General features: G+C 40.2%; 1 protein-coding gene across 1 annotated transcript in view; it reads left to right on the top strand.

Annotated features, from left to right (window-relative positions):
* The window catches only part of med13a (mediator complex subunit 13a), a 99,957-nt gene that overhangs the window by 56,276 nt on the left and 17,435 nt on the right, over positions 1-26,246 (top strand). Inside the window, 9 exon segments of the mRNA XM_042498730.1 lie at positions 6,771-6,971; positions 7,057-7,251; positions 8,272-8,437; positions 10,229-10,339; positions 12,812-13,561; positions 17,067-17,283; positions 21,311-21,341; positions 22,607-22,728; positions 23,046-23,136. Coding sequence (XP_042354664.1) covers positions 6,771-6,971; positions 7,057-7,251; positions 8,272-8,437; positions 10,229-10,339; positions 12,812-13,561; positions 17,067-17,283; positions 21,311-21,341; positions 22,607-22,728; positions 23,046-23,136 — 1,884 coding nt within the window.

Here is a 26,246-nt window from a genome sequence, read left to right as displayed (position 1 = left end):
TAACACAATTAGAATGAAAATGAAGTATCACACACTCATCCTGTTTGTAATTATAAAAAAAGAAAATAAAAAAAACCAAACCTTAGATGTATGAATATTTGCTTTGCCAACTTTCCCTGATCTTTCCCTCTCTAGCAAATTGACCCCATTGTTGACTAAAGGACTATTTTTTTAAAACGTTTTTTAACCCGGACTCTATATTCATGTTTTTGATTCTAATTGACTAATGGGAACATTTATTTTTCAATATTTCTGTTATTGATCAAGACGAAATAGGCTGCACGTAACAACTTTGGGCATGTTCGCACCGTCATTTACGTCCACTAAAAGTGTTTGTTTTTTTGCACTGACAGGCTCAGATTGTTATTCAAAGTGTCTGACAACATTTGAGTACAGCGATAGACCTTTATTTTGAAGAGTAAGATCCTTCATGTTTGATCAAAAACAGCCCCCGAATCCGTTTGGTGGAATTGGTGGCAGCAATTTCCGGGCTGGTTATGTCGAAACAAATAGGATTTTGCTCTTTAACAAAACTCATAGAAATATATAAATTCTATATTTGAATTTTCTTTTACCTTTTAAAATTTTCTGTCGAGTTCTTTCACACAGAAAATCCCTCTTAATCCACTGTGAAATGATGCTGCTTCAGTTAAATTACTTACTAAATTCTTGTGGATCATTCTGGATTTAACCCGTTAAAATCCAGCCCTCGAGCAACCACAAGAAATGGCTCAAAAATCAGCGAAACATTAGTCAAACGTAACAAGAAAATTACCTGAAAATAAGTCAAAAAAGGAAAATTAAAAAACAAAAAAAGGACAGACACAGAAGAAAGAGGTAATATATTTCTTTCTTTGTAGGGATCCTTTTCATAATGTTGTCAAACACTTACAGTTATAATCTGAGCCTGTCAGTGACAAAAACAAGCACTTTTTTGGACGTAAATTGATGGTGCACAAATGCCCAGAGTGGTTACATCGCACTGTTTTGCGACATCTTGCACTCGCTTAATGCTGAACTAATTTCAAACATTTTTCCCATTAATCTCTCAGACATTAAAACACAAGAAAATAGGGTCTAGGTTGAAAAATAGTAACGTTACATCTAGTACTCATACACTTCAAACGTTTGTGGTTCCACATTGAAACAAGTGTGGCCTTGAAAACTGACAAAGGAGCATTTAAGAGACTTTTTATTTAGGTTTTACAGATAATATCACTATCAAAATCTTCCTTACTCTTTCCACAAAAAAAAGAAGTTGAGCCACACATGAGGAAAACGTTTCCTGTTTTCCCTTCTCACCTTTAGTCGTATAGATGTGTTTCAGCCCTCCCCCTCCACACGCCCCCTCCAGAGTAATAACAGTGATCTCTCCCTCCACTCACAGTATTTCCTGTGTTGCTCACTCCTTTACTGTCTCCTGAAGGGAGGTGATAATGTCCCGTCTAGTTAAAGACCAGTGCCTTGGACAAAAATGAAATGGTTATTGGAACTTAGCGCATGGATTGCTGTAGGGATGCTGATGGGTTTTCCTGGTCATTTAGGATGATCATATTGCTCCCTTGTCGTCAACCAGTAGATGGTTACCCTTGACTCATTTTATTGGTCAATGAATGCGAGTCGTTTTGCCTTTTAAAGTTGTCTGTCAGTTTCCTCCACACAGACACACACACACACACACGCACACACACACACACACACACACACTTTCTCTTTGACAATAATGGGATGATGTTGCCTCAGTTAAGTGGCTTGCTTGCCCAATTCTTGTGGATAATCTTGAAGTTTAACTATAATAGTAATAGAAAAATATACATTTTAATTCTAAATTTTCTTTTGCCTATTAAAAGTGTTTGTAAAAGTTCTGCCACTGACACAAAATAACTCTTAGTGTATTGTTAGATGATGTTGCTTCAGTTAAAAAACTTGTTTATTTCGCTCTTGTGGATAATCTGAGTTAAACCTATTAAAATGATTTTTTGAGAAGATAAATAAATTATCATTTCACATTATCATGCTGGAGATGGGGATGTGCAGAATTAGTCAGCTTGTCAATTAGACGTGGCTACCCAAATTGACATCTTTCAGTGCTTCAGGGAGAAATCCAGCCGATGACGGCTTAACAAAAACATGGTCTAAAAAATAGCAAGAAATTAGTAAAAAATTACAAGAAAATTACCTGAAAATATGCCAAAAAAAGAAAAAAATCAAAAACAAATAGAAGAAAGGTGTAATTAATATATATATATATATATAAAGAAATTAGTAAACGTTACTTGAAATTAAAAATTGGAAAATTAAAAAAATAAACAGAAGAGATTATTATTTATTTATTTATTTATTTATTTAAAATATACAACCATAAGAACTAAAGTTTTCTGGACATTAATTATTGGGGTTTTTTTTGTTTTGTTTTTTAACCTAGCCTAGCTAATATTCAGGTCATTTTCTTGGCACCTTTTCTCTGTTTTTGCAGTTAGCTTGACATTTCTTACCAGATTACTCATTGCCTTTTCCCACGTTTTAAAAGAAATCAAACAAATGTTCTCCAGTTTCAGAGGATTTAATTGCTTGTGAAAGACATCTGAATGAAACACAACAAAACTGATGTTCGACCAATAAGAATTTGGTCGGATAAGAACATATCGACCAACCAATCGACCAACCAACCAGAAGTTTACGGCCCTTGAAATATCCCTGTTGAAAACATCCTGAATCCCCCTTGAGGTTCCTGCACCCCATGTCCAGAAACACTGACTCACATGTACCCAGATGACACAGTCGTGTCTTTATAGTGTGTATGTGTTTTACGATCAACACAGGCTGTGTGTTAAGCCTTTAAGTATGGTGTGTGTGTCTACACGCAGGTGTGTGTTTTCACCGCCGCAGTGCATCTCCTCCTGGCTAACCAAGCATGGCGTCGAGGAAGGGCTGACTTCCATCCCCCTTCATCCATCCATCTCCTGCTCCCCCTCTCGCCCCCCCCCCCCTCACCTCTGCCAAGCTTGGTTTACTGTGCGGCAGAGCGCTCCGGCAGGCAGACCTCTCCAGGATGTGACCTCATAAAAGGGCGCAGAGTGAATGTAATGAACTCTCAGCCCATTACACTGATCTGAGCACATTTGACATGTCTTCAGGGAGCCAGAGTTAGGCTCACAGTCAGAGAGAGAGAGAGGCAGAAGGGATGGAGGGGAGGGTGCGGCGGGGAGGTGATGGGGAAAACGGTAAACCATTTCCATAATTGTGCTGAATTTGATCTCTCTTCTACAACTGGCCTCAGGTCCTCAGAGTGTGTCTGCAGGAGGAAACGCAGAAATGAAAGGGAAAACGAGTGGGGTTGAATTTAATTAAGGTTAATATGATCGGCCGTAGCTGGATGTTGTTGTGTGCCGCAACATAAATAACCTTTTGTTCTTCCCTCTGCGGGGTTGTTTCTGCTGAGGCTGTATGTTCTGTAGGGTGAAACGTTACTCAGAGGGACACCAGGATACATTGTGTCCAGACAACATGTTTCATGCTTTAGCTTGTTCTCAGTATTTAAGTGTTCTGCTTCATTAAACGGGGTAAAGATTCTCCGTAAGTACTGGGTTCAGTGTTGATGTTTATTTTCAGCTGGGTCAGGAACCTACTTGCCTTAAGTCAATTTCTACTTGACCCTGGGCAAATTGTTATGTCAGCGATTATCAAACAAAGGAAACTTGACGTGCCTTTGAAAAACAATACCGTTTCGTTCGCCTTGCTCTCAAGGCCACATCCTACAATTCTACAATTCTACAATTTCATTTAGCAGACGCTTTTATCCAAAGCGACGTACAACACAATCCTCTAACGCGAGAACCCAACGAGACTCCTGTGGCGCTCTGACACAACATCAGCAGACTTTGCCACATATAGATTTTCTAGTTTGTGAGCTGCATCTCTGTCACTCTCTTTACATTTTAAACTGTGCAAAATCCAGATAAATTAAAAAAAAAAATCGTGAGTCGTCAAGAAGCTAGAGGCTTATACAAACAGACCCCCCCCAACATGAACACAACAAACAAAAACAAAGAAAATAACAAACAAAACCCCTAAATTACCATTCAATAGAAATATATTACAAAAGAGAAATGATAACAGAGCACACTGAGCAGAAAACATAACCAGTCAATAAAAAAATCATATAGTGATTACTTTGATAAATAGAGATTATTTTCATATATAAAGATATATATAGGTTTTGATAATACTGTTGTTAATTGTGCACCCATAGCTATTCTATTATAAATACAACAGAAGAGCACCTGGTGCATCTGTTTACAGTGCAGCAAACAAACTCACCTGGACTCTCTCTCTCTCTCTAATGGCACCTTCTTGTTCCATCACTCCCTTGCTAAATTTAAACTGACTGGCTGACAAAAAAGTGCCAAAAATGACTTGTCTTGCTTTGCAGATGCATTTTTGATAACTCATAGCGCTCAGAGCCATAACTGGTCATTTATACATTGTCTCCTGTGCAGGCTTCACAATAAAAGCCATCCTGCGTTTTGCCGGTTGATTGCTTTTCATGTGAAGCAGTGATAGTAGGAAATAATTTGTTTGCATTAATAGTACAGCTCTGACATGGTGTGGAGACGGTGAACAGTAAACATCGAGGCTGATAATGAGATTCAGTTGTGCTGAATTGTTACCCTATGAATCCTTCATGCTAAGCTAGGCAATCTTAATCCTGTATGCGAATGGCGGACTCCGCCACTACCAACAAAAACTACTATATAAAGGTGTTACTTCTAAATATATTGGATGTAGCAGGTAAAAATTTTTGATTTCATGACAAATAAGAGCTGGAACATTTGGGAGATGAATTTCTGCTAATTCACTCTGACTTCCTTCTACCACGTTTCTTGGACTTTAGGACATTTCTAGGATTTTAGGACGTTTCTAGAATTTCAGGATGTTTCCAGGATTTTTGGACATTTGTAGGATTTCAGGACATTTACAGGATTTTTGGACATTTGTGGGATTGATCCTCCACTGCCCCCCCTTTTTTTAAGGTAAACAAGCTCTATCTTGATGGTGTTTTATGCACTCTGGCACCATATTTATACTAAAAGTACAAGAAATATTGTTGAGTGTGAATCACTTTTTTTATTGTGACTCCGACAGTACCAATAAAAACTACTATATACAGTTGTAATTTCTAAATAGAGTATAGTAGGTAAAATTCTGACCATGAATAGCATCAAACTAGGGTTTGATTTTATGACAAATACGCATCGGAAGATTTGGGAGGTGAATCACTCCTAATGCACTCTGACTTCCTTTTCTCTTGTCGTCTCCCGCCATTTTCCGATTCTGGAAACTGTTCTTTGGTCCAGCCGCAGGATCAATACCAGGGCACAGAGGCCATCTAGTGTAGTAATGACACACTGTGAAAGCTGTGCGGTGAGGGACGTTAACTGACGCTCACTCACACACTCACACACACGGTCGGTGTTTGTGTAGAACCATATATATTCCTTTTCACATTCATATGTATGATACAAGCAGGCTGTGTGTGTGTGTGTGTGTGTGTGTGTGTGTGTGTGTGTGTGTGTGTGTGTAAGTGGATATCCATATGGTTTCTGTGCTCATATGTATGTTTGCATTATGCATGTTATCTGTGTTCTGTGATGGATGGTCTGTTCTGTAAGCAGACTGATGGGCGCTGTAGGAGTCAAATATGTCTGTGCAGTCAAGTGTGTTTGCCGAGGAGTGGCCCTTTTTATAAGCCTCTGTTTATGGGCTCTGAGAGGCCACTGCTTGCCAATAATTGGCGTCTGGATTGCTCTGTAAGTATTTGGCGAGTCAGTCGGGACCGGCTGGGTCCAGCGGTGCTCTGGAAAGGTCAGAGCGCCGCCGATCCGGCAGAATGACAGGGAAAGGAAAGCATATGGGAGAGGATAGAAGGGAAATATGATCGAGATGAGAAGATTTAGATTGTTTGATGTATAAGATAGAAAGGCAACGAGAAAAGGTATGGATTGAAGGCGAAATAGGGGGAGGATAAAGGGAAGAAGAGGATGGTTGTATGGGAGGCAGAAGAGGGATGACGATAGACAAAAAAACTTTTAAAAACTGAGCTAATATGGGTAACTAAACCCTCTGGCCTGAGGCCAGTGAGACTCAACTCAACATAGATTTAGGAAGTTTCTAGGATTTTAGTACATTTTCAGGTCATTTGGGATGCTTTTTTTATTTTAGGATTTTTCTAGGAATTTAGGTTTTTAGGATTTTAAGACTTTTCTTGGAATTTAGGACATTTCTTGGATTTTAGGAAGTTTCTAGGATTTTGGTATATTTATAGTATTTAAGGATGTTTCTCAGATTTTAAGACGTGTCTGTAAATTCGGGGTGTTTCAAGGATTTCAGGACATTTCTTGGATTTTAGGATGTTTCATATTTCAGAACATTTCTAGGATTTTTGGACATTGCTAGGATTCATCCTCTGCTTTTTTTGGTAATCAGGCTCTGTCTTGATGTTTTATGCACTCTGTCACATTATGTACAGTAAAAGTCCAAAAAAAATCCCAGTGTGAATCTTTTATTTTTATGTAGACAAACCTGGCACACTACCAGGGGCCATATTTGGCCTGCGGGTTGTGAGTTGAGTATTACAGCTTTAGATCCTCGACTCTGATAAGGAAAATGTCTTTTGGGAGGGATGCAGAGTTGAAGATGTCCTCATGCTGACTAACGTTGTCTTGTCTTCCTCCCCTCTCTTCCCCTCTCCACCTTTTCCTTCTGACTAGTGATCCTGAGTCCTTTTGGCCTGAACGGGACTCTGACTGGCCAGTCGTTCAAGATGTCAGATCCTCCCACCCAGAAGCTGATTGAGGAGTGGAACCAGTTCTATCCCATCAGCCCCAGCGCCAAGGAGGGTGTGTCAGAGGACAAGACGGAGGACATGGACTGGGAGGATGACTCTCTGGCCTCTGTGGAGGTCCTCGTAGGTCAGTGTTTGAGTTTTTTGTGAGATTGTTTGCAGTGTAGAGCTGACGGCTCTGGTTCCTGAACGTCTCGCCTCTGTGTGTACAGGTGGTGTGAGGATGGTGTACCCGGCCTGCCTGGTGCTGGTACCCCAGTCAGACATCCCTGTTGTGGCCCCTGTGGGGTCCTCCCACTGCACTGCCGTCTACCCGGGTGGCCACCAAGTGCCTGCTTCCCAGCGAGAGCCCGCCATGTCTTTGGTGACTCTCACCCCTCCCACATCGCCTGAGGAGGCACAGACAGGTAGTGATACAAAAGTAGAGTAACTCTATTTAACTGGACTATAAAAGGGCTTAAAGGAATACTTTAACCCCCCAAATGACCATTTGTGTATCAGTTACTCACTCAGTGATACATTGATTTTGAGAAGAAAATGAGTTTTTTCTCGCATGCTTCTGGTGAACAAAAACAGAGAAAATTCTGATGAATTGAAGTCATAGTCCACGTTTAACAAGAGCAAAACTATATCAAAGCATCTGTTTAAAAAACGCTCACATAACTCGAGCAGTTTAATCCAAGTCTCATTTATCTAGCCATGTGCCCAGCACTTTCCAAACACATATTTAAAACTGAGCTGAAAGTGAAACTTATCCACGCTCTCTTAAAAGCCAGACTCCACTGACAAAATCAGTAATTTTACTTTGTTTATCATGGGAGCTGCTAAATGCTGCTGTTTCAATCAGTTAGTTTGATGTGTTATTGTGTGACTTTGGCAAATTTGAAGAGTTGGTTTAAAACACCAAGGTCACACAATAACAGAAACAAACTAGCTGATTGAAGCAGGAGGAATCCGGTAGCTCCTATTTTCAGGGAAATAAAATAACTGTTTTTGCCAACGGAGTCTGGCTTTGGAGAGAGCATAGATGAGGTCTAGTTTTATTTGAGTTTCCATTCGGAAAGGGCTTCCTGTTTTAAAATTAGTGAGCATACAACTGTTGGATTATACAGCATGATTTTTGTGACAATTTGTAATCCGGTGATTAAATATAGTTTTGCTGTTGTTAAAAGCAGCACCTCTGACTGCAACTCATCAAGAATTTTCTCAGTTTTTAAATTCTTAGTTCACCGTGAAAGCATGCAAGAAAAGCAAAGCTTTCTTCATGAAATAAACATAAAATTGGGTGAGTAATAGATGTACAAATGGTCATTTCGGGGAGTGAAGTTTTCCTATAAGTCAAAGGGTGAGATGTGCTATTGAAATTGATCTGCATTGTTAATATTTTTCCGTCAGATGTGTGTTAACCCGTCTCTTCCTTTACCCAGTGGACTCTCACTCGGCCCAGAAGTGGGTTAAGATGCCTTCGTCATCTGATGCGTTCAGCGTGGACAGAACGAGTCATCATGGAGGCAAGATTCCACGCCGGTTAGCCAGTCAGGTGGTAGAGCGCGTCTGGCAAGAGTGCAATATCAACCGAGCCCAGAACAACAAGTAAGTCTGTTTTTGTCTCTAAGATTCTAGATTGATATGCCAAAACAGTCAAGTGCATGTTGCAACTCAACCTGATTTTATGCAGGTGTTCAAATATAAAGCAGCGTGTTATGGAGTAGAAAGCATATATTCTCACAGTATTTCTTGTTAAATTATTTGGGAGGTTTATAGTTTCTATAAATTAAGCACACAAGCATACAAACATGACGCCAAAACAACCTCTGTAAGAAAGACTCCTCACCTGTCGCTCGACTTATCTGCTCTGTAAAATCATCGTCACTTTGAACACACCATTTATTGACTCTCCGTAGAGAGAATCAGTCAGCCTCTCCTGACGGTACTTGTGTTTTTTATGAGCACTCACAAGTTATTGGTGTAACAAGCCGAGTAAAGAAGAGCACAGCAGTGTTCAAGCACTCATGGACAGTTGGAAATCTCATTTTCAGTTTAAAACAATGCAATTAACCCAGCTACTTCAACTAGTTCAAGGTTGTCCTCAGGCTAAGAGGCAGTGCATGGTTCATTTTTCTAAATAAACATTGAATGAGGTGTGTAGAAACTTAAACATTCCCCGATGATTTTAGTTTTATTTTTATAAAATCTGCACAACCACAGTCTCTGGCCTGTGCGCCTGACAACACTGCTGCATTTTGGTGTTATTTTTCCACACCTTCTGACCACACATCCGTCATAAACATGATACATCGATGTCCTAAGTATCGGAAGGGTTTTTCATAAATTCAATGCCAGCGACGGGGATAAAAATCAAGCGTTTCATAGAGGGACATATTGGATCCTTGCCCTTAAAGGTGCCAGGTACCCTGGTCTTAATGAGAACTGTGACATCTCACCACTTTTTATAGTCATTTTCTTACTCCTAAATATAGTGCCGTATCGTTTGATTATATTGCTATTATGTGAGCGACTACTGTTGACTTCAATTTTCCAAAAATATATATATTGCATCTTCCATTATGTTTTATTATTCATGCATAAATACGGCTTCAACAATTGGTTAACTAAACAATTTGTCAATTTACAGAAAAACAATTGCCAACTATTTGGTAATTGATCAGTCATTAAAATAATTTTTCACGCAAATATGGCAGAAAATGCTGTTTTGGGCTTCTCACATATAGAGATTGCCTGCTTTAATCTGATTTATATCATATCAAACTGAATATCTTTGAGTTTTAGACTGTTAGAACCCAGCTCGTAAAGGGAAAGGGAAGCAAAAAAATACCAGATGTTTATGATGTTTGTGAACCCCGATACGTTTGGAGTAGGAGCCGATCTGGAGGCTGCACATTTTAAATTGCATCCAAGAACTCCAAGAAAGGAAAGGAAATGGGTTTAGCTGTGGCCTTAACAGACAAGACATTTTAAATAATCAGCTTGGACTTTGAGAAACTGGAATAGACATTTTTCGCTAACATTTTATAGACTAAAATATAAATTAATTAATCTAGAAAATAATCTTAAATTGCATCTGTATACATAAACCAAACAAAGAAAAAACAAGGGATGGAAATATTTATCACTCATGATTAAAATCAGGTTAAGCTTGCAGTTTGGTCATATGGTCTTTTGTATTATTCACCCTCAGTTAATCTGACACATTGGGAGCTACCAGGGATATGTTTCCTCTTGACCAAGCACTGAGCGTCGGCTGGAGTTAGCTGCTGAATTCATATGACAAAATAGGATGAGTTTGTTGACATACTCATGAGATAATGACAGTCAAAAAATAGCCAGTTGTAGCATTGTATTAAACATTTTTTTCCTCCCCAGGCGGAAGTTCTCAGCCGCAACTAACGGTACCTGCGAGGAGGAGCTGACGGAGAAAGCGGGAGCCTGGGATTTTGTGGAGCATTCACAGAGGTCATACTGCAGCTGCTCCAGGTCAGTCACTTCCCACACAGATATACAGTATGTGCAGGTATCGCTCATATGTGTGCGCTCAAAGGCATTTCAAAGAGGTTATACAGAGTCTATAGAGCTTTGAACAGCGGCACAGAGCGCCGTAGTCAGCAAAATATCTGCAAGTTATATCCACGTCTAGACTTTGACAAGCATATTATTCTTCATATTTTTCAATTTATCACTATTTTGTGTAAGTGACAGCCTTGCTGGGGCCGAAACCTCCGCTGGGCTGTGTGTTTCTGTAAGTCAGACATTTTTATTCCCGCACTGATGGGAATAATTTGAAGGAGAAAGAATAGCTTGACCTCTGATGGAGCACTTAAGGGACACTAAGGTGGTACAGGGACAGTGTGTGTGTTGCACGCTCCCTAATGTTGACAAATTTGCTCAAAACATGCTGAATGACTTCGTATATGTCTGTAGGGGAGTAAGAAACAGTCACAGTTGATGGATATTGTAAGGACAAAAGAGAGAGGTGGGTATGAACCCGACTGTATTCCAATTGCAAGCAGTTTTGTCACATATTAAATTGATGTTTTGGAAAATAAAACAATATTTACTGATCAAAGGCTGCCACATTTGATTTGAGTGGTTCGGAATCAACAGTTCTAAAAATGTTTGAGCATTATCGTGCATCCTGTTTATTTTTAATGATACTCTGCACATCTTTGTTTTTTAAATTTAGCCCCATGAAAAGCTTAATTTCAGATGCATTTTTTGTGTGTTTCATCACATTTTGATAGAATGACTTTTAATGTCTTTGAGGCCTCGTTCTTGAATGAAACAGCAAACCAGCTGTCCCCTGCATCCTTCAGCGTTCAGCTTATCATCTGTCTCGTCCGACCACAGATGCAACCAACTGCTTTACTCACAAGGGCAAGCTTGTGCCGCTGCAGACTGCAGGTCCAATCAGTGAGCGGGATGCCTGCATGCTTGACTGGGCTCCTCAGGGGGAGCCTTAACCAATCTCGTAGATTGAAAGAAAATTCAGAGTCCCAGTTAATGAGCGAGCACTATCTAAACTGAATTTTGTATGTGCTCTGATTGGTTGATACTGGCAAGTTTGGGCACACTTCCACGGGGGAATCCTTTGTGCTCGGCTTTTTTTTTTCCCCACCTCGGGAGAGGAGAGCCGGCTTGGGCCGCAGACATGAGCAGAGTGGATTGGGCCAGTCAGCCAGAGCATGTTAATTTGTTGGAAGCCACCCAGCACTTTGGCGACACAGATATGGGGAGCTCTGTGCGTTGCCAGTTTTAATGGCCATTAGCTGTGTTTTGTAGATGGAAGCCGTCCGTGTGTCGGCTTATCTCGACATCTAATTGTCAGCACACGCGAGTGCCCCGGCCATTAAAGAGACACAGCTTCCTCGTCAACACCCTAATGTATAACCGCAGCGGTTGGCTGAGTGGTGACAAAACAACAAAGAGGCTGAAAACATACCGGGCCAAAGGACTGACAGAGGTAGTGGGTAAGAGAAGGTGAGGGGCAGCGGTTTGATTGGCTGTTGGCAGGTCAGCTGGTCTTAGAGCAACCAGCAGATCCTGATGACCATGGTCAAGCCTTGGTATGGCATTTCTGGTTTAATGCATCACAGAGCTGCACAGTTAATCAAATATTAATCTTGTTCACGATGATTTTGGCTTCCCACAGATAAATGAACACGATCATCCCCAATATTGACATTTAATATTGGTGTCCTGCTCAAAGAAAACTCCATATCAAATCAAGCACTTCCTAAACTAACAAACAGCCTCCACTTTTGGGAAGATCCCTCTGTGCACTCCCCATGCAGCTGGCTTGATTTTTTTCAAAAACATGGGAAAAAGGCAATGAGCAATGAAAAAATACCCAAAATCAGCAAGAAACTGAGTAAAAAGTGATATAAAATTACCTGGAAAATTGTTTTTTTTATAAAAAACAAAACAAAAAAACAACACACATAAAAAAGAAACCCCAACTGAAAAAAGTGCTAAAAAAAATTATAATTTCTAATGAAATTTTAAATATGTAATTATGATTATCATCTCTATGATTTTTCCTATTTTTTCTTCTTCCCTAGACATTTTTCCATAACTTTAAAAAAATCTTAATCTACTAATTTCTTGCAATTTGTGGAACATTTTTAACTGCTGACTCATTGCCTTTTTTGTCATGTTATTTTAAAGAAATAAAGCCAATTTGCTCAAAGTTCAAATGTTGAAATATTGTGAAAGGCGTCTGAAAGCAGCACAAGAAAAGTGAACTTGCTCCAGGATTCAAAGGAAAAATTATTGTTTTCTTGTTTTTACAGATGTAAGGGTTAAAAGGGGGGGCTTTGCATAAGCTGCACAAGATCTCTGCACATAAAAATGAATAATTCCCACTTTGCATCTCCTCTGCTGCTGTTTTGCTCAGTGACACTGGTGCCTCATAGTCTCAACATATTCCATGGTTTGTCTTCTCCCCTGCAGATATAAATCAGTGAAGCAGCGAACAGGCAGCACCCCGGGCCAAACTCAGTCAGCGGGCCAGCCCTCCCAGCCTCCTACCAAGCACAAAGCTGGAGGAGAGAAGCCAGAGAAAGGTGAAAAGCAGCAGAAGAGACCCCAGACGCCCTTCCACCATCGCAGCCTGACCAGCGACGACGCTTCAATAGAGGCCGAGGCAACAGCTGGCCAGAGGTTAGCCATGAGGGGCCAGGATGGAGGAAGGTTCCCTAGTATACGCTCTACGGACGTGTCCGGAATTCAAAAAGCCCCCCAGCTCCACAGCGGGGTCAGCGCTGGGCCGTCAGAACAGGCCAACTCCCCCCAACCCCCACCACTCAGTCCGCACCCCTGCGAGCGTGGCGAGGAATCAGGCGAGGGCATGAAGAACCCTTCCACCCCCAACAGCCAACACTTCTACCAGCCGCCCCCGGAGCCCTGCCTGGTCGGGGTGAAAGGCGGCGGCGAGGAACCCGGAGGGCCGGAGGGTCTCAATCAGCACTTCCATCATCACCCCCACTCCCACCCCGGAGCGTCGACCTACTCCGAGCCTCCTGAGCCAACAGTGTATGTGGGCACAGCGGTGAACCTGGAGGAGGACAGCTCCCACGCACCGTGGAGGTTATTCAACTTGCCTCGCAGGAAAGAGGCCGAGGTGCCCACGCCGCTGCTTCCAGGGGACAAGCTGAGGGACGAGTCCACGGCGTCACAGGACAACATGGTGTCGGTCACAGAGTGAGTGAAACCTACCTACCTAACAGTCACACACACACACACACACACACACACACACACACACAGGGTGATACATGTTCCAGTCATTCACAGATGGACTAAGCATCACAGCCCTCCATTTCCCACCTTCCTGTTACAGAACGGCCCCCAGGCCGCTGTGGAGCACTTTCAACAGTCCAGAAAAAAAAATTGTTTTGAAAGAATAACGATGTAAAATCCACCTTCTCCCTCTTTTCTCTCGCTCTCAGACTCCCCCCTCCCTCGTCGCTCAGCTTCAGAATGTTCGCTATAGTGCTTAGCTGCATACAGCACGTTAATCTCTTGCTATGTGCCCTTTTGACATCATACATCACCAATGTGCAGGGCCAGCAACACTCATCGATTGCTACACTCACACACACGCACATACCAGAGCTGGGACATGGAAGAGTAATGGTCGGGTTAGATAAAGATAAACCTCAGCCATTGTAATACAGTTGAAGGTGAAAGAAATACTGGCTGCTGGCTATCAGTTTGGAAGTTGCCGGAGAGAGACGAGAAAAGCTCAGAGTTCCTATGCAGCATGGAAAAGCACTGAGTTTGATTTGAGTTATTTCCAGGTTTTGTTAGGTATGGAAAAAAACTATTGCACCTATTCAGGGTTTGTACATTCATGAAAAACCCGGAGAAGTCATGGAATTTGCAAATATAATTTCCTGGCTTTGAAAAGTTTTGCAAAACCGTATATACGCTGAAAGGTTTGGAAACGTCATTGAATTTTGTTTCACAAACCGGTATAATAATGTGTTCAAGAACTGTTGGAAATTTGAAATTCCAATGATAATTTCTGTTTCGTTTCTGGTTGTGATAGATGGTAAAATTTTAGCTGATTTTTAAAGAACACATTTTCTTTAAAGAAAAAAAAGAAAAAAAAAATTGCTTCAAATTGTAATTAATTATTTTTTCTTACATTCTTTTTAGTATGATGAGAGAAATAATATAAGTAAAGGTAGCACCCGTTTCTGTCCTGTATGAGCAGAGATGTTTGACAGTTGAACGCTTAATGTTTAGTGTAGTAATTAATTTGAATGCATGACTGCATCTAGCTATGGCAATGTAACACCTAATGATGCAATAATTTCCTGAAAATGTAATCAAATTTGGTCCAAAATTCAATAAAACCCAGCAATATAATAACTTTTCCAGTAATGTAAAAAAAAATATCCCAGCTGTTATTGTAATAACATTACAAAAGAACTAACAAACTATTGCAACATCACATAGCCTGGTGCCTTTACATGTTTAAAACACAAATGTTCATGTTTTCAGTGGTCTAACATGCCACAAACAGTATCATAAATTTTATGTCTTTGCTGATTTACATTTCCACAAAAAACACACTTTTTGTGTAATTGCTGTATCCACTATAATTATTTTATCATCAATAAAAAAAAGAAAAAAGATTACATTATTGATAAAAATGTTGTTAAAATATCAGTTGGGACATTTAACTACATTATCGGTCAAGTTATTACATTATTGGGTTTTATTATATTTTCAGTCATTAAAGTAAACAGTAAATATTTATTATTACCTTTTTCAGGTTTTTTTTTTTTTTTTTTTAGAATTTTGTAACATAAAAGCAAAAAATGAGAATACAACATACATGTCAACAGTTTGATTCTATAACCATTTATTTAAATAATAAACATCCATCTATTTGTGTGCAAATGTTAAAAAAAAATCTTCAGAGAAGTTTGAAAATGCAAGTTTGGAAAAGTAAGGAATTTTTATAATGGAAACTGTGTAGGAACTCTGACAGATGGTGATGGACAGAGCGAGGGGGCTCGTCCAGTGTGAAGGCAGGCGGAGTGACCAGCAGGCCGAAGGGTGGCCGTAGTGGGAATTATTGGCGGGGTTATGCAATCCCAAGGGGCCATCCGCTTGGAATGGCTATTCTAGTGAGCTGTAATCCTCCCAGCCATAGCGCTGAATGGCAGCTAATCTCTGGCCCAGGCCACTGCACACCATCACCTCACATCAGAGCCGGACAGGCATGACGAGAAGACAGGAGCACAGAGAAATACAGGAGGCAGCGAAGAGGAGGGATTACACATAAGTTGGGTCAGTCCCTCCTCTCTTGCTGAGCCGCCAGTAGTTCTCTCCTTTCCCCTCCCTTCCTGTCCTGTCACACAGAAGGAAGTAGGCCACAGTCAATGCCACATAAGAGGTTTTGATGAGTAACAAGTGTCAGTGAGTGTGTGAGCAGTCAGCGCTGCAGTCACCACATCTCCATAAATCTGCCAGAAATGTAATTGTCTGACAACAAACATGATGCTGCTGCATGACAGCTGTCAGAGTTGTTTGGCATCGCTGTAATTTCTGTTTCTGGAGACTGATGCGATAACAGCTACGACATATGACATCAGGCCAAAACAGAGCGTCTGAGGAAATGTTCCTGTTACTAAAATTTTAAGGGACGGTTCACACATTTAAAGGGAAAGTTCACCTGTAGTGCTGTTTATTTATCTTGATTGTTTTGGTGTGAGTTGCCGAGTTGTCTGCCTTCTCTCCAGTACAATAGAACTAGACGGCACTCTGCTTGTGGTGCTCAAAGTGCCAAAAAATGTCATTTTAAAACCTCAACAGAAATGTCTCTTTCCAGAAATCATCATGACCCGGTTACTCAGGATAATCCACAGACCCTGTTGTGAGCAGTTCACGCAGGAACTATTTTCTTTCTATGTAACTACACCCGCCAACTGTATCGACATGCAGAAAGAAGCGTGCATCCACTCATAAATGAGAGGCTAGATGTAAACAGTAATGGCGTCCTTTTGGGGTAGCTCAGTGTGGCAGTAGATGCACACTTTCTTCTGTGGGGTGATGCATTTGGTGGTTTTGGTTCTGTAGGAAGAAAATAGTTCCTACATGAAACTGCATCAAGTTCTGTGGATTATCTGGACACAGAGATGTCTGCCCTCTCTTCAGTGTAATGGAACTAGATGGCCCTCGGCTTGTGGTGCTCAAAGCGCCCAAAAAAAAGATTGGGGAAACTCAACAGCAATGTTTCTCTCTACCAAATTTCACTCGCCAACCAAATCACAGCGCAGAACCAAGTGTACATCTACTGCTGGCTCACCTCGCACCACTGAGCTATCTAAATTTACAGATCAGAAGATGAGAATGCCATTATTGTTTACATCTCGCGCTGTCACTAGCACGAACCTCTCATCCATTAGCAGATGCACTCTTCCTTCTGCACTGTGATTCAGTTGATAAGCTACTAAAAAAAAAGTTAAAACATGAAACTGCTCACAACAAGGTCTGATCTAGCACTACATGTAGGAGGAAAAATATGTTTGTTTTTCACTTCTCTACTGACATACAACTCTATTTTTAGACGGCTTTTTTAAAAATGGTCTGTAATTTTAAAAAAAAACAACAAAAAACTGCACATTTGTAAATCGAAAATTTCTCACATAGTTGTTTCGAGACCGTTGACCATAGCGTGTCCTTCTCCCAGGGTGATGTCCACGTCCAAATGGCCACTGAAGGTGTCTGAAGAACGCGTTCAGATGTATCGAGCAAGGAGGAACCAGTACCTATCTGCTGCCATCACGGACGGAGATCACGAGCCGGAGGTGGACCCCTACGCCTTCGAGGAAGGAGACGTCAAGTTCACGTTTTCCAACAAGAAGGATAAGGCAGGAGGGGAGCGTGAGCCGGGCAAGAAACATAAGGTAAGACAAGACAGCACTGCTCTGAAAAAATCAGATCTGTCACGTTAGAGCAAATAAAAATTGGGCCACATTTGGTCTTAATGTCAAAGTAGTTGTAGGACCTGCAACTCGAGAACCAAAGAAAAATTTCTTGGAAGAAAAAATGACCTAAAAATTAGTAAGTTATTATTAAAAAGTACAAGAAATGTAGCTTTTTAATTTACTAAATGTACTTTTTTTGCCATTTCCTGGACATTTCTTACCAAAGTACTTATTGCATTTTTTCCCATTTTTTTGAAAGAAATTCAACCACTTCGTTCTTGGTTCAAAATACTTGCTAAAGGCCCCTGAACGCAGCACGAGAAAATCTATGTCGATCCACGTTTCAAAGAGTTATCACTGAAAGTTTTGAAAAAGTCATGTAATTTTGTTGTGCGGAATAAAATCATTGCAGTAATGTTGTGTGGATAAATGTCCACGTAATGTTACATAACAGAAATGTTATTTTCTGTAACTTTCGTCGTACGTCGATGTGACGCTTTGTTGTGTCACGTTCGTTGTATTCATTTTCTCCGAGCGTACTGTCTCTCTCTTCATGTGTGCCAGCTAGCTGATACTATGTTTGAATTTGACATGTTTGAAAAACACTGGGCAAAAGAGATATATCATTGATCCTTGAAATATCATGGAAAAGTTTTGAAATGTTCCCTATAATATGTGTGGGAATTCTGATTTCTGATCATGATTTAGCTTAGATTAAACGCCCAGTATTGTAGCGAGCGCTATGGTGGATTATTTATACAGTTTTGTTTCATCTTGTAATTCTTGTGGTTCCTGTCAAAAACTTCAACCTTTCTATTTAACACTCCGTCATATCTTAATTGTGACCAGTTGACCTGAGAAACAGACTGCATTGAACTACAAATAAGCCACGCACGTGCCTTTTCCAAGTTTGAATCCAGTTCGCAGCCACACCCCACTGGATTTGACGCAGAAAGGCGGTGGCAGCTTAGCGGTGTGAAGTCTTCCTAAAAGGCAGCATGAGGAGAAACCACTTGATTCACTCCTTCCTCACTGGTTGGATAAAAAGGGGACAAGAGGGCTGATTTGAAGATCAGGGAGCAGGCGAGGTAGAAAATAGGCCATCAGCATCTTCTGCGATACTGCACTAAAAATAACCGCTCTCTACATACATCCGCTTTCACTGCCCGAGCGAACAGGAAGCCATCCCCGAATCTCCATTGTTAGTTGAGCCCAGAGGAACACCAAATACTTAGCTTGTCCAATTTCCTTTAAGTTGTTATGTTTTTCCTATTTGATCTGCCTCCTTCTTCCTTCCACCGCACATATTCCTCTGCTCTGCCTCCGGGGTTGTTGGCTCCGGCTCCAGACAAGGGCCACCTGTTAGCTGCAGATCGCCCCCAGCATTGAAAGGGAGATTCAGTGTGTGTGTGTGTGTGTGTGTGTGTGTGTTCATTCCTTGGCTGCGTGTTTGCAGCAAGCTTCACAGAGCCTGGAGTCTTAACCACGGCAACAAACCTGGCTCATTGAACCATTAAGCTTAAAAAGCGCACTCAAATATTTTGCTTCTCTTTGGTTCCCCCGGTCTTTGCTGGAATGTGAGGGTGAAGGCAGCTCTCAGTGGAGTGAGGAGTCCCAGAAGAGCAGTGTGTGCAGCGAAGCCTTTCCACTGTCTGCTTTATGTGGTGTGTGTGTATCCATGTGTGTGTGCTCCTCTCCGAATTTTCCCATCAATTGATAAAACCACAGTGTTAGGGCCAGTTTTCATTCTTAAGCCCTATTAGCACAGGACTAGTTTCACTGAGGGACCTCATGTGATTTACAGGGGCTCATACGAGGTGCCTGAGGTGCTTGAAGTACTTGAATTTGGCACTCATAAATTTAAGTGCTGGAAGACCTTGAAAAGACATTTTCAACGTGGTCCTTACAAAAGTTATTAAATATAATTAACCTGATGAAACCTGGATTGACATCACTTTTCGTGTTCTGCATTCAGACGCCTTTCAGAATTATTTAAACAGTTAAACACTCGGCAAATTGGTTTCATTCATTCATTTATTTTATTTAAAACCTTGGGGAACATGCCTGATGATGAGCAACTTGGCAAGAAATTAGTAGATTTAAAAAAATATTTTTTAAAAAGCAAGGGAAATATTTTTCCCGGGTCATTTCCCTTTTTTTCTCCCAACTTTCTCATTTATTGGCTAATTTTCAGGTAATTTTCTTGTATTGTTTACTAAATTCCCGCTGATTTCTGGGTCATTTCTTTTGAAGTTGCCTTCTCCCTGAAAAATCAAGCCAGCTTGCCCAGGTTTCAAAGGGTTAAGATCAGAACACAACTGTGAATTATTCTGTGAAACTTATTTGAGAAATGGGTCATGCTTGCCTTTATTTTCTAATGTCGTAAGAGCGCTATGATCTTGCATAAATAGTCGGTGCCAGGATGTTTTGCTGGCCTACAAAACACCGATACCAAAGCAGCGTCAGCCGTGAGTGCAAGTTTTACGCGCATCTGCACCATATTCTGCGCTCTGTATATTATTTATCTGCACGTGCAGAGGTACAGAGGTCACTTGATAATATTAAACTTGTATACCTTCCATACATATTATATATATATTTATTCTGTTATTATTCTATAGCTTTGTTTTGGAGGTGATTTTGGTTTTTTTTAATGTTGTTTTTTTTTTTTTTTTAGACAATTTTTTTGTACGTTTTACTCATTTCTTGCTCATTTTTGGGCCATTTTTGTTAAGCTGCTCATTGTCTTCTCGTCTTCTTTCCATGTTTTTGAAAGTAAACCAATTTACTCAGTTGTCAAAGGGTTAAAGGACTGTCGCCTGATCACTGATACGGCTGCACATAAGTGGCGCCCATGTGTCAGAGCCCACTGAGTTATAAGATACATGTGTGAAAAAAGCCTCAGATAAATGAGGTAAGCCCGTGAGTCGTAGGAAAAGGGCGATGTGATGCTTTAATGCAGACAGCCTTGGAGTCAAACAAGCTTTTGCAATATGTAAAGACTCAACATGCACACGTTCCCCCCCAAGGCCAGGTTATTGATAAGGGGTTAAGGCATCATTACCACCTATAGATTGTGGCCTTGGTGCAGGTTGTTGTGTGCTGCTGTGCATTGGTCCTTTAAGGGAGACAGATTAAAGCTTGCGTTGCTCAGAGAAAAGCCCTGGAGCGTAATGAAATCAATGGCTGGGACATAACATTCCTGCTCCCCAGCTAGAAGTGCTCAGCACACAGTGTACACACAACCTATCATAAGAACACACACACACACACACACACGCACACAGAAGGCCAGCCCTCCCAGATATTGATGTCTGGGTGGGAGCCTAAGAGGCCATTCCTTGGATCATGATTTCGCTCTGATCCACACTGGAAATCTCATTTGCCACAGCAGAGGCAAGCAGTCCCTTTTCTCTGCTCTTCTGTTTCTCTCCAATTTTTCTCCTCTGTTATTACTATTATTGCTATTATTTATTTTATGTTATTATTTTTGTATTGATTGGAGAAAGGAACCTCTTTTTGTTAGTTGAATCTGGCAGCTTGGTGGTTTTTTTTGGGTTTTTTTTTTGTTATTCTGTTTTCTCCAATCCAGTCAAATTTATTTATTTAATCACAGTTCAAAGAATTTAACACACCCACATTTTAACACAGTAATGAATCAGACTCTGCTGAGCCACAGGCCCTTATTAAGTACAAGAAAAAGCTTCATCGATGTGGTTAGTGTTATGTTTTAATAAATAAGTTTTCTGGCTGTAATGTACATTCAGACTTTTTTTAATCCAATTTATTCATTTAATTTTCTGCACACACTGTCATTGATATGTTTATCAGCACATTCCAATTAAAAAATAAATTAGAAAAAAAAATAAAATGTAAATTTGAAATTAGATTTTTTTAAATAAAAAAAAATGTTTTATTGTATTGTATTTTTTTCTGGTTGTATGGGTATATGTGTGTTTTTTATCTTCCTCCGTCTAAACCTTCCCGTCTTTCTTTTTCCTCACAGGGTGAAGATGGAGGAACAGGTCCGTCAGATGGTAAGGAGCCTTTTTATTTTCCAAAAACCCCCTTGGCTTTTTCAATGTTACACCTGCTGTCACACAAAAGTATAAATTTGTACTTGCAGCCCTTAGAAGACCTCGACAGTGAGGCAAAAAAGTGTACGCTGCATCTTGGGGTCTATTCACATCCATGAACTTGGCACACAGAACAAAACTTGTCATTTAAAGGGTTTTTCACACCAAGAAAAAAACAAATCGCTTTTTGTCTCTGATGCTTGCATTTATGCTTCAAAAATTTTAAAAGTGGTGTTCCTTTTTGGAGATTTTCTTGCTAAACTAAACATATAACTACCATAAAAGCCACAGAGCTCATTTTCTGCAGAAATCCAAAATCCAATGGAAAAATCCTAAAGACTTTGTGACGAGGGAACTAGCTAACCTCTGCGTGAGCCGACAGAAAAACGTCATCACTGGAGCACTCTACAGCTGACGCCTCATTTTTCAGATGGTGGATGGGCATCTCTGCAGCTCTGCAGCCCTGCAGAAGCTTTTCCGCAGTTTTAATTTGGCATTACACTTTTAGTTCAATCTTTCCAATATGTGAATAGAAACCACATTCATTCTTGATTATTTTTTAATTTAAATTCAATATAACTGATCTGTGATGCCACAATCATTTCAATAATTGAATTAATAGAAAATCTACTTTATGAATAAATTGAATGGAGATTAAATTGAGGCCAACCGGGTTGGTCAGTCAGCATAAACATTCACACCTCAAAGCCTTTCATTAAATTCTCAAGCACCTAATACCTTCCTATAGACATTACTATTTTAACCCTTTGAAACCTGAGCAAAGTGGCTTGGTTTATTTCAAAAACATGGGGAGACAGCAATGATTAATGACAGAGGAAATGACCCAAAAATGAACAAGAAATGAGCTATTAATAATTAATTATTTCAAGAAAATTACCTGAAAATTAGTGGGGGGAAAAAATTAAAACAAAACCAATTAAAATAAAAAGTAAGGAAATTACCTGGGGAAAAAAGTTCTTAAAGATAGTAATAATCTTGTAACATAATTTTTAATATGTTTTGATTACTATGAATATAGTCTTTCCCTAGCTTTTTTTTTTAATCTACCAATTGCTTGCAATTTTTGGAACATTTCTTATGTTTTTCTTTCCAAATCACACCAGTCTGCTCAAGGTTCAAAGTTAGAATATTCAGTAAAGGCATCTTGAGCAGCACAGGAAAAGTGATGGTAAAGGGTTAATATCGCAGTACTTTTGTTTTTGCAGATGCTCAGCGAGGGGCTGCTCACAACCGCATGGCTTCCACCAGCCTGATCCACGAGACGGACCTGGTGGTGTCCATCAACGACCTGGACAACCTCTTCAATTCGGACGAGGATGATCTGGCGGTGAGTAGAGACCTTGGCTCGCACCGACTGCAGTGAGTATCTCAGGTCTGGCACTGTGTTTGTGTGAGTGTGCGTGAGTGTGTCCACTGGTGTGCCAGAGCAGTATCTTCACTGTGCCCATCATCAGCTGACAATTCTCACCACCCACTTACCAGTTACTCCAGTTACTCAAGAGGATGTCGTGTGATACTGACTTACAGGCCCCACAGGTGTGAGATATATGACAGGGATGAGTTTAGAGCAGTGTTATTAACTGACACTTTGTGTTACCAAAACGGACAGGTGTTAAAATATATATATTTTTTTCAAATCCACAGCCTGGTTCCAGACGGCCGGTGAACGGAACGGATGAGAAATTTGGCAGCAAGGAACCAAAGCCATCGACTTTGGACCCTGTTTCCTGCATCAGTATGTATCTCTACATCTTTCTACTGATGTCTCTTTTCCCTGAACACTGATGTGCCGTGTCCACTTAAAGTGCGTATGAACCTCAAATCTAGAATCAGATTTGTCATACCTGTGAGTCCCTTCAAAGTTAAGAATGGCACACTGAGATTTTTTGCCAGAAGCCACTTCAGTTTAGTATTCCCTCTGCTCGCAATTCCAACTAAGTGTAACTGCATCATATCCTTTTAATCCGCTAAATGAAATTGAAGCCTTTACTACTCAGGCATCACTGATGCTCACCCTCGGCTTTGCCACCTAGTGGTGGAGTTTATGGCTGGAACTAACTTCACAGTGCATCAGTCACAACTGAGTGTTTGGAGCAGTGGTTCCCAACTGGTGGGTCATGGGCCAAAAGTTGGTTGCGGGTCCATTCTGAATGGACCGCAGTGACTTGTGAATGTGTCAACATTGTGAAGTACAGATGCAGTGCGATTTCATCACTAATTTTTGCATTGTGTTTTATTTCAGTGTCTTCTAAGCCCAAATCTTATTCACATTTGTGAAATAGAATTGAATATGTGTTCATTTACCTTACATGTGGACCTTGAACGAACGACTAAGTAGAAATCTGGACCACCTGGCTGGACCAGCTGGCTTAGAGAATGACTATTCAACTATACTGTTCAGGGGGCCACATTTTTAGAAAGCTAGGGGCCCAAGGGCTGAACTATTATTCGCATTATATCTACGAAGGTTTTCCACTTTCATTAAAAACATGGGAAAGTCATGGAATTTTACAATTTTGTTTCCAGGCCTGGAAAATACACATATTTAGTTAAGTCCTTAAAGGTTCTGGATAAATCATGCAGTTTTGTGGTCATTTTGCTCCTTTGCAATTTACATTTATTACATTTTTACAAACAGCCTGCAGCTCAGTCATTTTTTGTTACTTGACATTTGTTCTCAGCCAAGTCGGTCATGGCTTAAAAGTATCGCTGGGGAACACATAATTTAACATTTTTTACAGGATTATCTGGTTAATGCAAAACTTTTTTTTTTAAACAAAGATGTGTAAAATAAAGTGATTTTGATGAATGTCCCTATGTTAGGCTTTAATTTCTTTATTGACAAAAGCATTTGTCTCACATGAGACGTTCAGGCACAGTCAGATAATTTGAAATCAGGCAATAATAACACAACAATAACAGTTTCTAGCTAAAACACACTGTAATTTTGTGATTTCCTTTTAATGAACACACACATTTCACACCTGCTGGTGGGACGTGGGGCTCAAAAGCAAGTAGGCTAAGTCCACAGGAGCGCTCTGCGGGTTTGAAGGATTTATGGTGGCACTATGATTTTTTTTCCTCATCAGGTTTTAAATATTATGTATTTGTAAACAGCTGAGTCTCCCTTTACCTGCTGTCTTTTTGCTTTTTTTTGTCAGTACACTGCAGGCTGTCTTTGCTAACACCAGATTCTTGCCTTATTTGCTGCGTTGAATACTACTGTACCAGACAGTGTTTCTGTGGGGTTTTTTTGTTTGTTTTTCTTTTAGTTATTTATTTTGTAGTCTGAGCTCAGGGACACTTAATGTAGAGCTAAAGAGATTTTAAGGATGCTATATTTTACCATGAAGCAAATTGGTCTCAGATCTACCATTTTGCTTTAGTTTTATGATCATATACGGTACAGTACTAGACTCTACCCATTTACTATGAATTGTTTTTGTTAGGCCCCTGGAAGCACCTTGCAATTACAAAGGTGCTTTGCGAGTTTGAGGTCTCGGATATTCCCCACATAGTCTCTGGCCGGCTTTATATCGAAATATATCTTAACCAGCAAACATGTTCTTTGTAGCATAGAGCAGAGAAGATCTCTGAAGAGTTATGAAAATGAAAACAGTATAAAAAGAAGGCGCTGTTGCTTTGCATAAACAGCTCTGATGGTTACTGTAAATATTCTCGCTAATATCCAAAGAAAAAAAAATGAACATGCCAAGGTACAAACTATGTAAACATTTCATCAGCGCTGGGCAAGATGCCTGTCAGACTTAAAGCGCGTCTGATAAGTATTCATCTGTTTTGTGTTTACATGGTAGCCGCCCGTAACAACAGCTGCTTGTCATATTTGGTTGTAGAACAAGAAAACATACATCTTAACAGAAGCTGTTGTAACGGACAGCAGCTCAAGATATTACATATTTGATGATGTTCAGTCATCCGCGTTGTTATCTTAAGAAATGGTGTGTGCGTGTCACACAGAGCTGTTTGTAGGGCAAATAAGATATCAGAAACAAAATATAATTAAGTTTATCTCATTATCAGCATGTTGGAATAGACGTTTAATACATTGTGTGCTCTCTTTTCGGGATGTCCATCCGTTCGTCTTTCCCATTCTTGTGAGTGCAATATCTCAAGAGTGCTGTCAGGGGATTTTTTCAAAATTAGGAAAAAGCTCCACCTTGGCTCAATAAAGTACTGATTAGATTTTGGCAGTCATAGGTCAAAGGTCAAGGTCACTGTGACTTTGTGTCCGTCTCATTTTTGTGAACACAGAATCTGACACCTTGAGGGATTTTTTTCAAATTTGGCACAGACTTCTGCTTGGACTCAACAGTGAACTTATTAGAATTTGTCATCAAAGGTCAAGGTCACTGTAAACTTGTGTCCATCTCATTCTAATAAAAACAATATCTGAAGTAGGCCTTGAGGGAGTTTCTTTCATTTTGGCACAAACGTCCAATTGGACTTAGGAATGAACTGATTAGAATTTGATGGTGGAAGGTCAAGGTCGCTGTGACCTCATAAAACATGTTTTTGGCCATAAGTCAGTAACTTATATAATAAAATCTCACACAAATGTCTCACAGGATAACATTTTGAAGTGATGAAATTTTATATCCAAAAGCTCAAAGTCAACTTCGCTATATTGTTATTATTATAGACATGTTCTGCAAAAACGCTTTTCTGGCCACAACGTCTTAACTCAGGAGCAGAAGAGGACACATTTGGTCAGATACTGAATTGGTGACACTGATCTTGGGTGTCCACATTGAAACTGTGCTGACTGTATAGATTTTCTGTGCTGCCTGGGGGAAGATGTGTGTGACTCATCCATGTTTTCATCGG

The sequence above is a fragment of the Plectropomus leopardus genome, chromosome 13 (assembly GCF_008729295.1).
Source record: "Plectropomus leopardus isolate mb chromosome 13, YSFRI_Pleo_2.0, whole genome shotgun sequence".
Lineage (NCBI taxonomy): Eukaryota > Metazoa > Chordata > Actinopteri > Perciformes > Serranidae > Plectropomus > Plectropomus leopardus.
Note: the sequence above shows the minus strand (reverse complement) of the source record. Positions and strands in the feature narration are given on the sequence as shown.